The sequence below is a fragment of the Copadichromis virginalis genome, linkage group LG17 (genome assembly GCF_057382275.1).
Source record: "Copadichromis virginalis isolate Kocher_CV1m ecotype Utaka linkage group LG17, C_Virginalis_male_GT1.1, whole genome shotgun sequence".
NCBI lineage: Eukaryota > Metazoa > Chordata > Actinopteri > Cichliformes > Cichlidae > Copadichromis > Copadichromis virginalis.
Window position 1 is genome coordinate 24,818,237 of NC_140634.1, and position 22,087 is coordinate 24,840,323.

Sequence of the window (22,087 nt, forward strand, 5' to 3'; positions counted from 1 at the left end):
CTCAACAGTGGAAGGAGAGCGAATGACCGATAAAGCTGGCTGGCAAAACGAGAGGCAAGTTTGTTACTTGTTGTGTAATTTGGATCTCAAGTCTCAGAAACAGCGGCAGTTCCAGTTACCCCCCCCCTTTTCCCAGTGAGTAAAAAAAGGAAAGAAAGAAAAATTAAAAAAATTAAAAATTAAAATTAAAAAATAGTTTGGAACACACAAGCGTAAGCCTGACAGCCGGTATGTGAACGGCTGAAATGGTGAATTTCTCGAGGCTACGTCGCCACAATCATCACACTAATGTTCTTGGATTTGCCACAGGTCCCGGTGGAGCTCAACTTCCAAGCACTGACATCAGAAGCCATATTTTCTCGCGTCAAAACTTCCTGTTTAAAAGAACATTTCCTTCCTATTCAAAAGTAGTTTTAAGAAAGATTTTACTTTGTAGGAAAAATATAAATAAAAAAAAATAGAAAATTGTAGCCGATAACTGTGCACGCTAATCATCCTTTCTTTTACAGAGTCATACATTTCCAACACAGACAGACAGCATATACAGGGTTTTTCCCTTTGGATCACAAACAGCAGCAAAGTCATGATAATTAAGTGCATTTCTAGGCCGGGGGCATATTGTTGAGTGCACCTTGCTTGCTTGCCGGGTAACATAATCCTCAGATATACAGTATTGGAAACCGTTAAGGCATGTTTTGCATTCCAGCAGAAGCGAGGCAGGACCATTGTGTACAGGGGCCATTGTGTTTGTCTGCTGGCAGACACCACACCAGACCGTGAGTCATGCTAAGCAAAGTCTGAACTCCCCACCAGCAGCTAAAAGCGCAGGCTGGGAAAGGTTATGGCTCGTTCACCACACAGACTTTAAATCAGCTCAAAATTCAAGCTTGGTTCACCTTTACACCTGACTACCAAGACAGAAGAAGTACATGAGCCTGGAAATTAAAAACTGGCTGTTAGGACAATAGACTGCAGTTTGTTGAAAAGTGGTCCGCGATGAGATCATGCCACTGTGAAGAGGGAAAACAAAACAAAAAAACCTCTAAGACTAAAAAAGAAAAAAAGAAGAAAAAGAAATTCAATTTCACATGTCAAGCTAGCTACATCAGCTACATGAGATGGGTTCCCACTTCAAGCCCGCAGACATGATTGAATTTTAAGGTTAGGTGTTTTTTACATTAATATCACCTCCTGTTCTTTTGGAGCAGGGATGGGGAACAATTCTTCTCAGATTCTCAGAAACCTCACTTTAACTCTTTACCCCTTAAAGGCCCACTAGTGGTAACCCTTGAAGCTCTTTTCTAAAAAGAGGGGCTTGTGTCATTTTTCGGACTTGCTCCCAGAACAAAATTACTGGGTTTGCACGAGAGGTTAGTGAGTGTGGTCTCTACTTATGCATCTACCCTTGGCAAAACAGCTAAATTTATTGAAATATAGTGAGGTGACAAAATTCATCATGATCGGTGGAGGGGAGGTCATCAAATGTAATCTTTATTGGGGGAACGTTAAAAGGGAGGACCAACACTGAGCTCACTCAATATAATTCAGTGCTGAACTAGAGAATTTGAACTCACTATATTACTGTAAATGTATGTTTCTTAGCTAGTGTTAAGCATACCTAACCTAAGACTTAAAAACAAAAAACAGGAAACACGTGTAGCAAGTTAAACAGGCTCAAGACTTGCGTCACTATGGGAATCACATGTGTCTGTGTCTTTTAATGCAAGAAATATAGATCTATTAAGTTTTGACGTCTTCACTTCTGCATTGTTAGAGGCACTTATGTTACATTTACAGCCTTTTGGATATATAACTATGCTCAACTTTGTAGCTAACAAAGCACCACCAAAAACACCTACCCAGTATTTTCTTTCCATTTTTTTGTTTGGTAAAAGCTGCTTTAATTCTGTTACTTTGAACCACAAAGGTCACTAAAATACTCCAGGATACCTTACAGCTCCAATCTGCATTCGCCTAAAAATGTGACGTTCCTGCCTACAGCTCAATTTTGTGATAAGGCAGGTGCACTTGGATGCAAACATCATGCCTATTGTGAGAATCATGAAGCTCCTACACAAAACGCTGAGTTTACATTCAGGAATTTCTCAAATAATTTCCAAGAGAACATGCCAGGCTCTCGCTCCCTCTCTCTCTGGATAATATTGAGGCAACTGTTTGCACTTGATTGGGTGACCTTTGAGGCTGACACGAGGAAGATAAATCCAGCCCTGTGGACAGAGAGCGCTGGTGACACAGACCCATTCATCGTGTCCCGGACAGCTCCACATTTAGCTACTGGACCAGCGGTAAAAAACGGGGAGGGAGAGCGAAAAAATAAAGATGAGGAGAAAGAGAGGGCACATGGGCCACACACACAGTTATACCTCATGTTTACTTATGAGCTTGAAGCCTGAAATCGTTAGACGCAAACAAATGGCGGTGCATCCATGCAGGCTCGAGGACTGATTTGCTAATGAGCTGTTTGAGGAGATAGCAGAGGACAGTGGGGTTTTTATTAGAACTGGAGAAGAAGCGAGAGCAAACAGAAATAGGAAAATAAACCTAAAGGGTACAGAGACCAAATACCAGAAGAAAAATGAAATGCAGAAAAGAAAAGGACCAGACAGAAAGCAAAACAAGGAGCTGCTGGTGGAAAAGCGGGATTGGCTGTAAAAAGCAAAAGCATACAATCATGGCTTGTGATGAAAATCCAATCTGTCACACTGATGAGAAGTTTCATTGGCTATGAATCTTTTAGGACTCCATCAGCGCCACAGGCAAAGGTTAATACCTAGAGAAGGAGAGAAGCCTCGAAGACACCTCGATGCTAAAATCTGCCACTCTGACAGGCTTCAACTAAAAGAACGACTGAAACGCGTCTGCAGCCGTCCATTCAACTTTCACTCAGAGGTGTTACGACCAGACGCCAACAAGTAGAAACCACCAAATAAAGCTACACTTTTTAAATCAATAAAGATAAATAAAGATATAGCTTTTAAAGAACAAACATAGCGGTCTCAATTATTCCACTGCTGGAATCGGCTTGGCTCATAGTTTACATCACCGAGCCTGGTGATGCAAAATTAAAGGGGTGAGCGCACAGACCCCTGAGGAAAATAACATGGAAGAAATTACATGGTCTGTCTGCACTTTACTGAGTGTCTCATAACAAGTGGTTGTCTTCTAGTGCATTGCAAATCATGTTTGCCAGCCGTCCTCAGTTACTGGGAATAGAGTGAAAAGCCCCGATTTGTTGATACTTTTTTGAAAGTATCACCTTAAAAAGGTTTTAAATTTTGTTTTCATATTTTTAAAATATTCACTTTATGCTTTAAAGCATCGTGACAACTCATCAGCCTGATTAGACGAGAAAAGAGAAAGATGATTGGTCCCGGTCTGTGAAGATCGGAGATCAGAGAACAAATCACGGCGTCTACATCCCACTCTGTGCCGTGACCTTCCTGTCCGATAATGACAGGCATCTTAAATGAATTTACCCGACATGCTTTATGTGTGAATTCAGAGAGTACGTTTGTATAACACAGACACAATTTAACAGTGGCAAACAGATGTTTCAGCTGCAATATGAAGCCTGTTTGTCATAGAAAGCGGGGAAACAGACAAACAGAAAAAATATTTATGATCAGTCTGACTTGAAAACAGGTTACAAAATCAACATCAAGGAGAATCTTGCCCAATAAGCACAGATGACGTAGTTATCGAGGCAGGGTTAAAAGCACCTCGGACAAAACAGCTTGAGCAACGTCAAAGAAAAACACAGCAAGGGTCGATATGAATCCGACATAGCTCTGATGATTCATGCTGACATTATGTTTAAAAGAGAGCAGAAAGGCCAAGAAGTGACGCAAATCTTTTTCCTCCTTTTTAAACAGTTGTTGAGCGCGTCTGACAACGTGTTGGTTCTACTAAAAAAAATAAAAAATAAAAAAAAAAGAGCGAGTCTCATCCCAAGTCCAAAGTTCAAAACACAAGGAGAATGGATATGACAAAAATCTGTTTTTCCCACCAAATATTGCCAACGCCACAGAATCGGACCTCTGCACTCTACCAAGAAACCAAAGGTGACGAGGTCAGCACAGCCGTCTCACAGCAAGGAGATCCTGGGTTCAAATCATGCTGCATGGAGTCTCTATAGGTAATCCAGCTTCTTCCCACAGTCCAAAGACATGTATGTTAGGTTAACTGGCAGCTCTAAATTAGCTTTAGCATCAGTTTGACTGTTAGCCTGTCCATGGTGTAACTGTGAGTCTCTCTGCTGTGTGCTGCTGATAGTCCTCTGAGTTATTCTGCATGTCTCAGAGTGGACACTTGGGTTCTACATCTTGCTACATTACCGAAAGTACAGCACAAGTTTCCACCAAGCGTTTATCCACCTAAAACCAAAGACAGCTGAAAAAAGTCACACCGAAACAGCTGCTGAATCATTACTCATCTAGAAACAGTAGCAAGATGCTTCAACCTCTTCTGGTGATGGTGGGTGAGGCAGGCTGGGTCAGAACATTGGCAACAAAAGATGACACGTCGGCAGTAGGAAAATGTCATTAAGCCAATTATGGCTAAGTCATCTCATAAAACACATGAATCCTCTGCTTGTTGGTCAAACGACTTCACAATCAATTAAAGAGTGCTGTATGTAAACTGAAAAGGATCGAGAGGATTTCTCTCTTCTGTTAGGCAAAGACCGACCTCTGATCAGTCTTTCTTTTTGGTTAGTGGACCTGCATTCATGTCGGCCAGTCCAGATGCATTTGTCAAAGTATTGCTAAGAAGTCATGATGCTTTATTCCAGAAACTGTAGTTGAAAATGCAAATGTTTGTTTGCATGTCACTCCACTGTATGGAAGTTGATCAATATATAATTGGAATAGTCATAACCCCTTCTTTACTTTTACTACCTTTAAAACTAATGTATTTATTGCTCTAACAAAATATGCATTTTATAAATTGTGTGGCAGAGCGTTTCCTCCATCTGGAAACTCTCCAGTCTTCCTGATTATGCTTCTCATTTTATGATAATTTTGTTAACTGGATAAATGCCTATACTGCAGCTTAGGCTGTTAAATATGAGGCATTCTACTGTGTAAAAACAAATGCACAATAGTCCCCTTCAGTTCATAAAAGTTTATTAGTTTTTTACGATGGTAGCAGAACACTTTGGTGGCCGAGCTGTGCTCAAGTTCACTGTGGTGAAAATCTTGAAAATATTTGCTCATTACTCACTAAAGCAATGCATCCAGCTATTAACTGGCTGGTCTTACAAACTGCACCGCATACTTTAACTCTGAGGGCTCAAAATGAAGAAAAAGAATGCACACTCCACGTCTGCACTACACAACAGACCCTCAAATGTATATTTTCCAAGTCAACAAGAGGAGAGCCTTTTGTAAGTAGCATTGTGTCCCAAAGTGGCACACTGCCTTGGTAAACACAACTGTACACACACGTTCAAGAGGATGTTGACACACAAAGACACTCGAGCTTCAAGGCAGATGCATGAGAGCAGGTAAGGCCTTCTTTCAACTGAAGCCAGTTTCTGGCTTCTCTCTTGTGGAGGAAAGCTTAAAGATCAAGGCTTCATGCGTTTGGCAGTTTAGAGCCACATATTTGTTCAATTTCAAGGGTTCAACTGCGTGCATTCCTTGCCCCTTTCACTGAGCCATGTTTTCAATACTGTGTCCTTTTGAAGTGTGACTTTCTGTGGCCCGTGTGCATCTTTTCAAACAGCCATGCGTCGGGAGAATATCCTTCGCAGCTATCTGACTTTCAGTAGAAAGTTGAAAATTAATTCAATCCGTTGGTATTTCTACTGCAGCCAAAATTACCACATAAATCCTCACACAACTTGTTCTAATAAATATTATTTGTTTTCATTCAAGGGCAACCCATGTGCCAAGAGCACCACTGAAGTTTCATATTAAAATATGCATTTTTGCAGTTCTGTTTATGAAAATTAAGTTTGTCCTCTTTGCGGTGAGAAAAGACGAGAAAACCTGCCAAACAAAGCACTGGTAAGACTTGAAAACATCATCCTGTTCAGCAGCATTTCCCCGTCTAACTCCTCAACTTTCCCTCTTAAGCTCTGCAAACCGTAATCATGTTTGTCCATCATTTGTCGAGTGGAGGTTCGGCCACACGTGTTAAACCAGCTCCTCTGATAGCAGCGATGTTCACAGAGCAGTTTGAGTGAGTCCCGTGGTGACATAACCCAGAGGCAGTGCGTGAAACCTGTTAGACTGCAGACAAAAATCTGCCTGTTAGTGTGCATTCACTCATGCAAATATAACTGAGGCTTATTGTCCCCAATGCAATAAAACCACAGTGTGAGCAGAGCTATGGCTGTCTCTGGTCGAATCATGAATGAGGCTGGGCTCATTTCAGCCAAAGTGTACTTTGATATTTTAAATTTTAAATACTTTTGAGACTTAAGTGATGAGATGATAACAAAACCTGCTGAAAGGATACATTACTAGTTGAGTCTTTGGCATCTGAAAACTAACAGAGGTGCAACTTTACACTTGCAGTTAAATCTTTAACTTTGAGATCCACTGCTTCCTTACTTCCACATTCACAGCAAAGCTGCTAACAATCCTGGAAGTGCTTTTAACATCCAAGAACTGTTCTGTTCTGGGAAGTTTTGAAAACATGAACTTGATTGGACTTTTCTCAAACTATAAAAAACCGGAAAGTTTGTTGAAGATTGAGCTGAACTTTTAGAAACTATGTGCAGTATTTCCTCTCTGCTTTTATGTCGGAGTCTGTGCTGTTTAGGCATTTTCTGTAAATACCTAGCTACACTAATAAGTAGGGGTGCACAGATACTCGTATCGATATTGAACCGTTCGATACAGTGCTTTCGGTTCGGTACGCATATGTATCGAACAATACAAAATTTTTAATTTATTTTATCAACTTTCCTTCGGACGATGCTGTCTGTGTTGAGCGCTCAGTGGATCTGCGCTCGACAGTGCAGCCTAGGCGGAGTAGTCGAACGCAGATTCACTGAGCGCAGGGCAAGCTAGCCAGACAGAAGTTAAGCTCTCCTTGCAACATGGCAAATTGAACCTCCCCCACCCTCATTCAGATGTGGCGTTTGGAATTATTTTGGTTTTCATGTGACGTATGACCCTGAAGGTAAGCGCGTCATGGACTAAAGTAAAACTGTATGTTGGATGTGCCACGCAATGCTCAATTACATGGGTGGGAGCTAGTGTGTTAGCCGTCCAGCCCCACGCACGGGGCGATCGGCGGTAGCTCGTTAACGGAGATTTGCCGTGTTGTGGCGTTAACGTCATTTCAACGAGATTTACGCTGACAGCACTAGTGGGAACACAACAAATATGACTGCACATTTACACCGACATCATCCTAGTGCAAAGACAAGTGGAAGCAGACAAAAACAACAAGCAGGCATGCTACAAACTTTACCCGAGTCATTTAGACAGCCGTTAGCACATGATTCTCCTTATGGGGACCTGATATGTTTAATATGCTGCTGAGAATATAGCCCAGAAGAAGCGGATAGTATAGCTTTTATTTTGGAAAGAGCCATTTCTCTGTAATAAACTCTCTTTTCCAAAGATGCTGTACTGTGACTGAGCCTTTTCTGAATTCTCTAACGTACATAAGAAACAGCACAAATAATTATGCAATCAGTATTATAGCACATGCCTGTTTACATTTTTCCATTGCTACTTCAGTTGGAGCTTGCATCAGTTTGTATGGCGTGATTAAACATCATGCTAGCTACTTTAACCTAATATCAAAAAGACCAAACAACGCTGCACAACTGAACTGAGGAAATGTAAAATCTGTCCATTTAAAAAGAGACACTGCATCTCTCCTAACTTTAAGGCAACATTAAACCGTGCAATACTCTTCACCCATGACTGTATTTCCTCCTGCGCGTCCAATCTCATTGTTAAGTTTGCAGATGACACTACAGTGCTCGGACTTATATCCAACAATGATGAGACAAACTATAGGACAGAGGTGCAACAACTAGAGTCATGGTGCCACGACAATAACTTGGTCTTAAACACCAAAAAGACCAAGGAGATCATTGTAGATTTCCGGAAGAGGGGTCATAACAACCATCTGCCTCTCTTCATTGGCAGTGAGGCGGTGGAGAGGGTGAGCAGTTTTAAATTCTTGGGGGTAACTGTGACCAAGGACCTGTCCTGGGGCAACCATATCACCTCAGTTGTACGGAAGGCCCAACAGCGCCTCTACTACCTGAGGAGACTGCGGAGCGCACACATTCCCAGATCTCTGATGTTGAACTTCTACAACTGTGCCATCAGCAGCGTTCTGACGTATGGATTTCTAGTGTGGTTCCCCAGCTGCACCAAGGCCGATCAGCAAGCACTCCAGCGGGTGGTGAAGGAAGCTGGCAGAATTATTGGAACAAGTCTGCCAGAGATCAGTAATATCTTCCCCACTCGCTGTCTGAGGAGGGTGCACAGTATCCTGCGGGACCAACATCACCCTGCGCGCCACCTTTTCCATCTGCTGCCCTCAGGGAGAAGGTACAGGTCTATACAGGCCAGAACATCCAGACTGGCCAACAGCCTGTATCCACAGGCTGTGAGGCTCCTGAACTCTCTGCCCCCCTCTCACGGACAATAACCATATCCAACTTCTTAATAGCAATGAACTGGTCTGCATTGGTGCATCATATCTTTATTCTCTTCCCCCTCCTGCCCCCCCCCCCTCTTTCTTAAATAGATAACTATCATATCTGATATCATATCTCACAGTACAATAATATTGAATGGGTTGCATTGTTGTATTTTGTCATGTTTCTCAGGTCTTTGTCTGAATTTCTACGAACATTATTGCTAAGGATTGTCTTATTGCATTGGAGTCACACTGGGTTAAATATGTACACTTGTGTTTTAAGGGGTATTTATTATTTTCTTCTTTTTTTTTGGGTTGTATGGAAGCCCCAAACGCAATTTCATTGTTCTTGACAATAAATAAATAAATACCAAATACCATACAGGAAAAAGGTAGTCTGAAATATCTTGTCAATGTAGAGCACAGACCAAAGGATTCAGAAGCTACAAAATGTGACCCAGACTCTAAAATAGAAGAGAGTGGGAAAGGGAGGCTGGGGTCTCCAAGTAATTCTACTTTAATGAATACAAACAGACGAGCTCCCAAATGCCTACACAGAGCGGCCTGATTAGGGCTGACTCACAAATTCCCCACAGTCGTCAGCAAACACACAGGAATGTCCGACAAGTAGGTTACACACTGCAGACGCACCAAGTCACAACATTCGCCTCCTCGTTTGGTCCCCAATTTTGTTTCTTAACACCCCCTGCTAGGTTAGCGCTGTATGTGTGTCCGCATGTGGTCAAACCAGCGAGATCCCCTGCAGCAAAGTACAGAGTGATCCCCAACAACTACACAACGGAGGGAGGCTTGTTTCTAAGAAGCGGAAGCATGAAACCGATTATCGTTTATCTGTGCGTGCCTCCACGCACACAAAAACAAAGTGCACTTTTATAAACTGCATGCCAGTTACTGTAACACACACCAGATCTTGTTTGTTTTCTCAGCTTAAATGCTGGTAATGAAGACAAAAATAAAGGAAATGAATTATGACATAGGCTCTGCAATACGCTGATATAAATGTCAAACAAAAAGGTGCAAAATTACTGAGTAAAGAGAGAGACGTGAACTTTAAAGCCAAAACAATGTCCCGAACCGAAGGTCAGATGAGGACAAGGCTATTCACTCTGACATCGTTTTGCGCCTGCAGAGAAAACAGTCAGGATGGATTCTGTTAAACACTTGCATGGCTTATGGATGGTGGGTACTCAGTTAAACGGCCTTTACCACATTTGACCAGTACAAACGCCACACCATTGATCATTTTCTGCTCTATTCAGCAGCTTGTTTTGAAATTCCAGGCTGACACGAATACAACAATACGTCAATTGATCGCAAACTTCTCCATCCTGGATATGCGCACACTCAAGAGTTAAAGATTAGCCAGAAAGATGGCAGAAGACTCTCAAGCAGAATCAACACGTTTCACTGTGTGTAAAAACAAATCTGCATCAATGGACATCAGTGCTCAGGCTGATTGTATCACCTACATCTGATCACATTTGTGAGAAAGTTCAGTGAGGTCTCGACTTATAGCCGAGCCAGCCTCCAGGCAAACATGCAGGGTGGCTTTCACCTCACAAGATTTAGACTGATTCTGCATGACCGTGCATTCCTGTGCACGCTGCGCAGGGGGTATGTTGTTCTTCAGTAATAATCTACAAAGTCCCTGAACCCACATAACTAAAGAGCAGTGACCTAGATAAAAGATAGTTTGAACTTTGTGTGCAGATTGCAGCAAAACTCCAAAAGTAAATGTCAAACTGAAAAGGCAAGTGATCTTTTAATGTCTGAAATGAACAGACTACTAACGGGATGGTCCAATTTTTAGTGACATCTTGCAGTTTTAAGTCAGTCACAATTCTTGTGTTTTGTCCCTCTCAAGCAGAGTGAAACTGTCATGTATGGTCATTTATGTAATTATATATGGCAGAATTTGCAGTCGTACAGTGCTTGATAATCCAATATGGCTCTCCTACCAGTAATGATAGATGGATGGTTTCATATAAGGTTGTAATTTTACTTGCTTTGTGACCTTTTTTCCCCTCAATTTGTTTGTTTTTGTTTTATTTGTTCTCACAACAAGTAATTCCGCCAAGAGAGTTTGAAGTTTTATCCCATTTTTGAAACCAAGCCCAAAGTCTCATAACAAATGTCCACAATGTACTCTCTGGTAAGAGTTTACATTCAGTTAACGGCTGAGCTGAACGTACCAAAATAACAGAGTTTACTTTTTGTTAATGATCTAATCAAGATAAAGCAATCAGACCTGTGGTAAACAAGAGTGTTACACCCTCCAAACCAGGGGCGCCAAACTCATTTTACATCGTTGGCCACATACAGCCCACTTTGATCCCAAGTGGGCTGGACCAGTGAAAATATCTCATGGAATCAATCTGAGATATTTTAATATATGTATATTAAAAGAAGTGCAATTTAAAACATCTCAGTTTTTCCACATGATAAAGAAATGCTGCTTTGGCCCTAAATTTTAAGACATATGTAAATTTACAGAATACTTCTGTTAGCTCATTGAGCTCACCGTTCTGAAATTAAAAATCTATAGTTTTTTTACTAATTGCAAAGACATTTTTAGCTCTGTTTTTTGTGAACCTGCTGTTAAAAATCAAACATTTCTATAGCAGACAGTGGGAAAACAGGAACCTTGTTATTTAATGGTTTATCCATTTTAAAAGTGTTTATCTTTATCAGTAGAAAAGGCTATAAAACTTAAGAAAATGCAGTTTAAAGTGTAAAATGAATGTCCTCTTTCACGTTTTTCAAATCCAGGTTGAGCCAGTGGGCCAGAATGGCCCTCAATTCTTATGTTTGACACCGCCGCTCTAAGCAAACTAAGGCGGGGGGGGGGGGGGGGGGGGGACAAAAACAAAAAATCTATTTGGAAGATTTGTTGATGGCCAGTTGTACGAGAAAGCACATGTGGTTTCTTTACACCCATCTCCTAAATGTAAGCAGATATGAATCAGTAGCAAAGTGTTACTGCCGTCTGTTTGAAAGTACACAAATTTATACACTCATTCTACTTTCAGGACTTTAAACATTCTGTTTAAAATCCTTTTGGTTTCTTTTAATGATTTATCAATGATTTTAACTGTACAAACAGTCATAAATTCTCTGACCAAAGACCAAGTTATAAATGTACACACACACACACACACACACACACACACACACACACACACACACACAGTAACATTTCCATCTCACAGCCTGTTTAACACTGATCTGATGCCTTCTGACAGCATAATGGCTGCTCACCTGGTCAGAGGTCACTTTAATGGGAGCAAGCATTTATGTAACAGTCTTACAAACTGAGCTAACCCATGTGTCACAGCCCATTACAAGGGTGCTGTGTGCTTTATGTGGTGTCGATAGGTGCCTGGTGGGTTGGTAAAGACTTCATCGTGGAAGCAGATCAGCTCCTTCCTTCCTTTGCTGAGGCCACAGACAAGGGCTTTTGTAAACAATTCAAAATGCTCTCCTTGGAAACTGGTGCTTCTCGCTTGGAGGAACTTCACTTTTACGAACACGTGCTTTAATTAAACAGGTTAGCATTCCTGCTGTTCAACCAACAAATGAAAAGGAGGAAACAAAACACCCGGCCCAAATAGCCCAATGCTTACCTAAGCCTATGATAAAATCCCTGTGGTATTTACTGTGATGATGTGACCTTGTTTGGAGAAGGTTTTAAACACCAAGTGAAGCACACTCCACCCCATGCAAATTTACATTCTTGCATGCTTTTGTCCAGCTGTGAACTGAGAGCCTTTAATAAGCAAACTACTGCAGACTTTAATTTCTACTGTCAGTTTATTGCAGCTTTAAACTTTAGCCAACTTTTTTGTGCCTTGCATTTACTGAACTGCACATTTTAGGTCACTTCAACTATAACGAGCTTGAAGAGCCAAAAGTCAAAGATTCTTTTAAATTTAAAGTTTAAATTCTGTTTGTGGCAGTTTGCATTCATTTCCACAAAACAACCAAAACTTTAGTCAAAGAGAAATATCAGCAACTTTCCCAACTGTGACTCCATTTGTTATGCAGACGAGAGTTAACTCAACGGTCTTGGACTGCAGCCGGCAATGACCAGATAACTTGCATAGCAATTATAAACCTATTTTCTTAACCGTTTTTTTAAAAACAGAACATGGACAAGAACATAGACCTGGAGTTTGCCCAACTCACTGGAGAGGCAGCTAAATAATACTTAAGACTGGCACATTAGTAAACTGCCCACCTTGTAAGGAAGGAAACATAAGGACCAAAGCTAGCCAAGTCACTTTAACTTTCAAAATAAGAGCAAGGAAATTGTCCGGCAGTGAAGCGTGCAGTGAAAAGTTTTATATGCATTGATTCTACAGAGGAAAGAAACTTTATATTTTGTCACAATTCTCATCTTGATCCGTTAACTGATTTTTATGAAATTTTAAATCTGTTAAATGTCATTTTCTAGCATAAAAATTATGGCTTGATCACCATGGTGATGGTGATGATGGCGATGTTGTGCTGAGCAAAAACTGCCTATTTTCCTTGTAATGTTTTATAAGGTCACATGCTCTATTTTCAGTTTTTCCTCAAATATGTTAAAAGAAAAAAAAAATCTGCTGATCTTCATCCATTCTGTGAAACCAATTTTAAACATTTTCTCTGCATCTGGATTTGGGTTGGAAGGAACCAAACGTCTGCCCTCAGCATGGCCCTTCTCCAAACTTTCACCCTTCAATGAACTTCACCAAAGAACAAAATGGAGCAGAAACTAATTTGGGAACAAACAAGGCAGGGGTTTTTGAATTTAAGGTATTTGCTGATTAATGTCAGTGCAGACTGTATCTGTGAGAGCAGATGAAAGAACCAATGCCAAAACTCAACTGTGCACGAGCCCAATTTGAGTTGCACCACACTGCACTTCATATACAGTTATATACACTTTATCCTGAAACAGTTTTATTGTGTATCCTGACACGCACATGGATTTTTGGTGAAATTTCCATGTGGAAGGAATTCAGATGAAGTGTTTGAATAGACTACAGCTCGCTCTCCGTGAACTCTGTGCAGCTCTGGATGCCTGTGACTGATGTGCTGATTAGCTCAGTTTGAGGTGTGTCCTTTTGTCTGCACCATTTTTAGTTCTCAGTAATGTGTCATGTGATGCAAACACAAAATATCTCTGTGTTTTTCCACATATTCACAACAGGTCTGTTGCTAAACCTGCATTTGCTGCAGGTGCCATTTCACAAGTTGCTCCTGACTGGTAGTGCAGGAAACCTAAGTACACCCTTACTGCTGCCATAGAAATCAAGATATTAAGTAGCAACCAGGTGCTACTAGTCAACTGTCCTGAATTAACCGATCACCTGGAAGCGTGAGCACCTCTATAAAAGCAAAAATTTTGGCAGTTTGTAGAGCTGGAACATTCAGGTGTGAATGAACATGATGTCACAACTTTCCCAGGAGTGGGCGTCCCCACAAATTCACACCTAGGTCACACCCAGACTGTGCAATACCTGGAGAAAATAATAATAATAATCATCATCATCATCGCAGACTCTACGCGCCTCAGCATGTAAAACATTAATCTTCGTGACAGCCAAGAAAAAGACGGAACAAGTATGGCTTGTTTGGAAGAGTTGCTTTCTTTAGAAATCTTTAGTTTAGCATTTATTAGCTTCAGTGAAGGAAGAGTTAAGAAATCTCAATCTTAATAAGCAGATGCTTCCCTTATCATTTCATCATTGTTGCACAGGTGAATTTGGCCAAACTGACTAGGATTAAATCGAAAGACTAGTTGCAAGTGCATAATATCATTGTAATTGGTTCTTTTGAGCCATTTTCAGTTGAAAACACATTTTTCCTACAACCTAGTTTAGTTTAATTTTAATTAGTCATGTCTGGTTCATGTGTTAACAGGTTAACATGAGTTTGTACGAAGCCTAAAGTGTATTAACAACTCTGTGGTGTCACAAATAACTAAGTTAAACAGGGAGCCCTCTTGTCTCCTGTATCATCCCATCGCCAGAGTGTTAACTGCGTGAGCACTCGGTCCAGCATTGCACCTTAAACCTGTTGACCTCCTTTTCAATGACGCTGCAGACAAATAGCTGCGAGGGGCCGGATAGCTCCACGCTCCCCAGCAGTGTTTGTGGAGCAGACTCAGTCATGTACATGAAACACAAAGTTCACTGGCTGGAGCGGCAGACCACAACCTCATAACTCTCAGAGGTCATGCATTTTTTTTAAAAAGCAACGGCACAATGAGCGACATGACTCATCACCACAAGACTGCAGGCAGCGTGACCTGATGGGAAACGTGCTTACATCACAACCCAAAACATTTTAAGATGAGAGAACTCACTGAATCTAAACTCTTGTTTTCGCATTCCTCAGACACATACAATGTGCTGTGCAGGTCAAAGGTCAGCATCGGCAACAATGCCCTCGGACCCGCAGGAGTGAGCAGGGTGAGAGAAAGGAGACACCGTCCCGGCTCGCTGGACGAGGTACTGACTGATGCAATGCAGAGCTGGGAGCTTTTATCGGGCCATTATGGCCTCAACAGGCAGAAGATTGGGTTCCCAGGATGCTATGAAATCCCGCTCAGCAGCTATTATGCTGCACAGAACGAGCGGGGAGATAATCCCAGGCATCTCTATTCACACCTGTCCACTAATATTCACATCACAAAGGCAGCTTGTGTGAGCAAGTCTTCATTTGCATAGTTTGGTGTGTCCCCCCCCCCCAATCCAACAGGAGGAGAAAAGAGAAAACTTTTCACAAAAGGAGTCCATCTGCCGGGCAACCGGTTTCTGGATTTTTGTGTTTCCATCTGTGTGCAAAGCTCACAGGATCTCAAACCATGAGATAAAGCTTCCATAATTAAAGCTGGATTATAAAACTTACAGTTGGGTAAACATTACTTTTAAATGGTGACACAATGCCAAAAAACTTAGAATATTAAGAAGAATATTAAACTAAAACAACAAAAGCACTACTTTTTTTTTTTTCAATACAGATAAAAAAGTAGGAGCTAGCGTCACTAATTCATCAATAAACAGAACAATACAACATCAAAAAACTTTAATTTTATATTTTTTGTAGAATCTGAGTGTTATATTTGAGTTAATGAGGTATACAGTAATTGAAAATCTTTACTTTTTCCTGAAGGGGTTACTGCACCAGAGGCAGTGCAGGAAATGACTTCAAACTGCAACTTTAGGAAGTCTGAAAATACTCAAGACAAATTTAAGATGCTGGAGGTTGATTATAGGAGTACACCCTTTAATGGTGAACTCAAACCAGGCAAGTGTGCTCAAACCAAAGTCCAGTTCAGTAATGAGCGTTTATGCTTCATCGTGCTCGGTTCAGCCCACTAAAACAGATGAGATTGGGAATGGTTCACTGAACTCAGGCGCGGTAATCATCTGGTTTGATTGCACTTCCTTAAGACGAGCTGCTCCGTGCAGTATGACTGAAATGTGATAAATACATGAAGGCAGATGAGAGCACTGTACCCAGAAATAAACAAAAAAGCCTCAAAGTACAAAGAATCATGGCGTCCTCTGATCTGTGCACGAGCGCTTTTCTTTAACTGCAACAAATGCATTTACATAACTGACATAGCTGCCAAACAGATACGATCGTCTAAGCTGGTAACCGTCTGACCCTGCTGACCTTCTGAATAACTGGCACGGGTTTGCGAAAGCATCAGACACGTGTCAAAATGTCCCCGGGGATGCTCCTTCGAAATCACCGGCATAACTATAACGCGAAACACGTGCATTAATCTCATGTTACGCAGGTTTCTGATTGCCCGACTTGAGGAAAAGTTTGGCTTCCCATTCAGGAAATCTGTCACATTATATTTACCAGCAGAGGTACTTCAGCAGCTGAAGACAAAAGTCAAAGATTGATCTTTGGCTGCCTGCAGTCACCTGGGCTTTAGGTCTCCATTTGATCACCGCTAACGGAAGATAAGCGGACCAGTTTAATCACTGTTATCCAACTCCAGGTGACGACGCTTGACAAAGTATGATGATCACAACCTACCAATCAGAGTTGTGGAGTCAGATGAATACAAATGCTTTCAGCAATGAACCTTTTTTTAAACCTGCATAGTATTTGTCATTTTATTTAACAAATGTAGTGATCTGCCTTCAGCTGTTCATAATTAACTTTTAAATAACAATTAAAAAAACATTAACAGGAATTAGGTTATGTAAATAGTTTACAAGCACACTGGGCACAGTGTTGGACTGCAAGAACATCAGCATCACCATAGCACCCAAGTCTAGTGCACAGAAAACCTGCAGTTTCTTTCATTGGACACTTAAAGCTGAATTCAAAACCAGCAGGTACGTCCATCTTTTATACTCATACTCACTATACTTTTCGGGATAAGGACCTGCCTCAGGAAGTTCTACAAACTTTCTCAGACCACAGCACTTCCACTTCTTTCTCCCTCTTCCCCACTCACACAAATCAGCTCACCACCTCATCAGATCACCTCCTACCTCCCCCAATAATAGACGGTTCGCCCACTTTACTACATAATGAGCTGCCTATGGGCTCGATCTAGCATATCTGGCGCAGCCCAGAGTGCTGAAGCCCAGCATTACAGCCTGGCTTGTGACCAGTTTTCAAACGGCTTTGCTCGGCACTGCTGAGCACCTAATAACAGGATGTGAGGCTCCAACTGACAGGCTGGTCAAACTCCAAGTTGTGCTGCCCCAGGGGCATATTGTTCTGGGTGGCTATCAAATAGGAGAATGAAAGGTGGTCAGAATACCATCCCCTTACCAAAAAAGAAACCAACAAAAAACAAAAGGGTGGGCATCTATTCCGAGAATTTCTGTGTAATTTGAGTGTTTTTTCAGTGTTGGCCAAGCTTCATATCAGAGTTCCTGCATGTGTCTGAACCACAGGAATCGGCCAGGAGTGCGAGATGATTTAAATCCAATAACAATGAATGTGCAGCACACATACTGTACACCTCCACCCTCTCCCACCATCTGAGAACTGCTTTCATTTCTCTCCAGCAGAGGCTCGATTAAACCAGACACATGTATGGGAGGAATTTGGAGTGTAGGAAGGCAAGTGGTGTTCAAGTGCAACACACAGAAGCCACTATTTCCTTACAAAAAATAAAAAATGCACAAGCATTAAGCATCCACCTATTTCCACATACAAGAGGCTAACTTTCACTAATACTTTTTTGGGAATACTTTTATTCCCAATAGAGAAAAAACATGACCAATCCCAAAATGGGCCTCCAAATTATACCCATTCTGATGTTAAGGTGAATCGCTGCCCTCTTTTCCCCCCGACTCACCTCATTGGATGGTATGTTCACGACACCTGTGGATCTCCTCTTTTCCCTTAACTTCCTCTTCTCGATCTGTCCTTTCCCCTTCCTGGCGCTGGGCCCGGTGCTCTTCTTCTCCTTGCCCTTGCTGCTGGGTGACGGGCTTTCCTTGTCACTGTCGTTGCAAGCCATGGGAGTAGAGTCCTGAGTCTTCTCCGGCTGAGGCAGGGCCTTCTTCAGGTTGCTTCCCGGCGTGGCTGAGGGTGTCACGGGGTGGTGCATTTCCTCCTCGGGCCTCTTTAGAGAAGTGCCAGAGGAGGACCGAGCAACCGCGTAGGAGGAGGGGTGGCAGTTCCCAGCGGAGGAGCTTCGGTCCGGGTTGCCGTTGTTGGTGAACTCGGTGGCCGAAGGAAGAGGAGGAGGAGATGGAGGAGGAACGGCGTTGCGGCTGCTGTTTGTATTACTGGCACCCAAGGGAGTACCAGTGGCTGCGGCAATGTCCCCCAGCATTTTGGCTCTCATTTTCTCCCGTTTTGCCTTCCACTCCTCCAAAAAGTCCGTCGCGGCGCTTGACTTGAATCCGCCTGTGGCCATGATCCCTTTTTTCTGATAAATTCAAAGTCGAAGGGAGGAAAAAAAAAGTAACTTAAAAGTTGAAGTTGATATGAATTTTCAGCTCTCGGTCGCTGTCCTAATTGCACCACATTCCTCAAGTGATTAACTCGGGAGCTGCTGAAAGGTAGAATGAAAATAAAAAGTCAGGACAAGTAAACTTAGCTGTTCATTATGGAGGTGTTTTCACCTCCACCTCGCGATACTCAGCGTGCAGGACGGGTTTTGTTTAAAAAGAAAGTTTACAAAGTCCGTTTATCTCTAAGGTAACTTTCCGCCCGAAAGAAGAAAGTCAGAGTGTGGAGAAGTTGACGAGAGAACAACAAAGGTATAAATTCAGGTAGAAACCCACCTGAGTGGAGCTGTCTCGGTCGCTGAACTGCTCTTCACGGTCCAACCAGGTGTGCCCGAGCTGCTCTCACATGAACTGCTGTAGTCTGCGGAGCTGGGACCCGCGGAGCTCGCTCTGCCCCTCTGAAAACACCGGCTTGAATCCCGAAAGTGGGCGAACACTCCCGACTAAAGCCGAAGCAGAGGAGGGGCGCTGTGTAATAACTCTTTACTGTTCCCACAGGTGCTTTCGGGTTTAAGGTCATTTGTTAAAGCTTTTACAATACTTATCGGCGATATTTCCATAAAGATAAAGGTTAATATAGTTAATTATTTTTATCATAACATTTCTGTATTTTCATGCTTCCTTATATGTAAGTTGTGTAAAGTGTACAAAGTTTCAAGCAGCTCAGATTCTTTTATTCTGCTTGTATATATTTATATCTTTTTTCAGTTTTAATTATCATATTATTATTATTATTATTATTATTTTTTTTTTACAATTGTTTCTGTTGTTTTTAAATCATTAGCTGGTTTATTTATCTAATTTATCTAATTTTGTATGTGGATACATATATATTTTCTGTTTGCCATTTGTTGTCATTGCACAGGGGAACATATTTCTTCACTGTGAATATGACAATAATTTTCTATAATTTTGAAAAGTATTTATCTATCTATTTTACAAAAAACTAGCCAAGACCAGTAAAATGACTGCAAAGCCCTCCTTACCTTTCTTTAATAAGTGTAAAGAAAGGAAAGGATCGGTTCCATTGTCGAATAGAAATTTGATAAACATTTTCATTTGTATAAGATCTGCATTTATGCTCTTTAGATTAGCTTTGGGGCCTTTTTATTACCTTGCCGTAAGAAGAAAAAGTGTAAAGAAGAAGCATTTTCCCCTTTGATGAGCCACCCAGTTACAAAAGCATGATTAACTGCTTCGCAAGAATAAGGGCAAGGTCTGCTGTCATAACATGTGCATGCATATTTAACAGTGCAAAAGCAACAACTCTTCACATGTACAGTTTCTTTTGTCATAAACATTCGTATTTTACTTCTTTATGATCTGAACACTGTCTCTAGGTCTAGAATTCTGTTCACCCCTGTGTAGTTATGCTGGCTTTGCATCACCACTCAGCAATCAAAATTCACTTTTTACAATTTCATTGCTGTTTTCATACTTTTTTTAGCCATCAGTTGGTCAAATTGGACCCTCTGGTGGGTCCAGACCTGTCCTTGAAAATCCATCCACTCCTTGCTTTAAGAGCTTTCTGTAATTCACTGAAAACTTTGTATTTTGCTTTGAGAGTTGAGTGGAAGTTTGAGACTTTGAAAATGTGATTGTTAAAGTCCCTGTACACCTCTGCAGCTCTGACTTGTGTCAACAGCAACAGTGTCGCTGATTTCACGTCTTCAGTGGCCCTTTGATATTTGCACAGTCACAGTGCAACACTTCGGCACAAGGGCATTTCTCAACAACTTCTCTCACGCAGGTCCCACAGAGTCCCTTAGGCACCCGATAACTCACCCAACCAGCTCTGATCAGATGAAAAACCTGCTTTCAGGGAAACTTGATCCCTGGGTAGGGTGAGGGCAACTTTCGATGACTGAGCAGTTCATTTCATCGTATTTTTGTTATGACTTGACAGTTTACAAAAAATGTGCGCTACTCAAAGTTGAAACTTCGTCGACAGCGGGAAACTCCACTTTAAAAATCGACATGCAATTATATCTGTACTCAGTTGTTGCTCTGAAATATCCGAGTCCTCAAAGTACTGAATCATGCGTTCAACAGACAGAACACATGTTTGATAACAATAATAAACCTCCATTACATTAAAAAAGAGCAAAAAATTTCAATCTGAGATCTCAGAAAGAGCCTTTAAACAGGGATATCATCTCCTTTCTGTTTAGATTTGGTGAAAAGATGTTCTGTTTCATTTGACAGTGCCTTAAGGGGATTTGTCTTGGGAGAACAAGGCATAACGAAATGTTAGTGTGAACACTTTCAGTGTGTTTCTTAGACAGGAACAGTCCTTCTAGAAGGAATTCTTTCACCTCAGCATAGCGAAAAGCCTTCAGGCACTTACACGGCCACTTTGTTAGGTACAAACTGTTCAACTGCTTGCTAACAGAAATATCTACTCAGCCAATCACATAACTGCAGCTCTATGCATTTAGACCTGTACACATGGTCACGATGACATGCTGAAATTCAAACCGAGCATCAGAGTGGGGAAGAAAGATGATTTCGCTGACTTTGAATGCAGCACGTTGTTGTTGGTCTGAGTATTTCAGAAGCAGCTGTTTTCATAGGATTTTCCCATCAACAATCTCTGAGGAATGCTTCCTCAGTTTTGTTGAATCGATTCCATAACGAATTAAGGCAAAAAAGAAAAAGAAAAATGGTAACGGCAACACGCACCTAATAAAGTGGCCGGTGAGTGTATTTAGGGAGTTGTTTTGATGCAGTGTCCAAATTAACTACACTTTTTATGATCATAAAAACTGCGTTGATGATTTCTGGGCCCAAATAAGTCTCAGGATTGTTTGCAATTTCTTAAACATCACAAACTAACTCAAGAAATTCAATTTCAGCTTAGTTTACAAAAAAAGAGAGCAAGATTTCAGTTACACACTGCATATGTGGCTTCAGCAGATTTTCATCTAAATACTAAAGTGAGTATGTCTCAGAGTCTCAAATTTTCTTCTGAACTTACATTCCAAGTGAGAGCAGCATCTTGTTTTCCCTTTTCTCCCGAGAACTGGGCTTGTGAGGTGACAGGTTTGTGATTATACACCCCTTAGAGGCAGGGTAAAATCAATAAGACAATATTCATCTTGTAGTTGCTCGACCAATAAAAAAATCCACAGTCACAGCATAAAAAAGTCCTGCGGATGATATTACTGACAGCTCGCTGGTTTTCCATTCCCTCTGATAATTTCCTGATACGTGGACAATATTTCTAAGATAGCAAAATGCAGATGTTTGTAACCTGAGAGAAAAGGTAAGCCACAAGCAATCTTCATTTGTGTTTGTCACTTTTTGTAAATGATGCGGATATTTTTATGCGATTACAGCCGTTTCAAACAAAAAACAAGATGAGTCCCAAAGAGTAAAGATTGGTTTCAGGTGAGTAAGCTGAACTGGGTCTGTATTGTAGAGTGGCTGTGGCTGTGGAGCAG

The 22,087-nt window shown here is 41.4% G+C and overlaps 1 protein-coding gene across 3 annotated transcripts in view; it reads right to left on the reverse strand.

Moving 5' to 3' along the window:
* The window catches only part of pawr (PRKC, apoptosis, WT1, regulator), a 79,508-nt gene that overhangs the window by 52,110 nt on the left and 5,311 nt on the right, over positions 1-22,087 (reverse strand). The window contains exons 2-3 of one of the 3 annotated variants that reach the window (XM_085437265.1): positions 18,921-19,087; positions 17,984-18,562 (exon numbers count right to left, since the gene is read on the reverse strand). In XM_085437265.1, coding sequence (XP_085293391.1) covers positions 17,984-18,550 — 567 coding nt within the window. In that variant the 5' untranslated portion in view covers positions 18,551-18,562; positions 18,921-19,087. Of the gene's footprint in view, positions 1-17,983; positions 18,689-18,920; positions 19,088-22,087 lie in introns of all 3 variants that reach the window. The other 2 variants (XM_085437264.1, XM_085437263.1) reach the window with 2 other exon arrangements.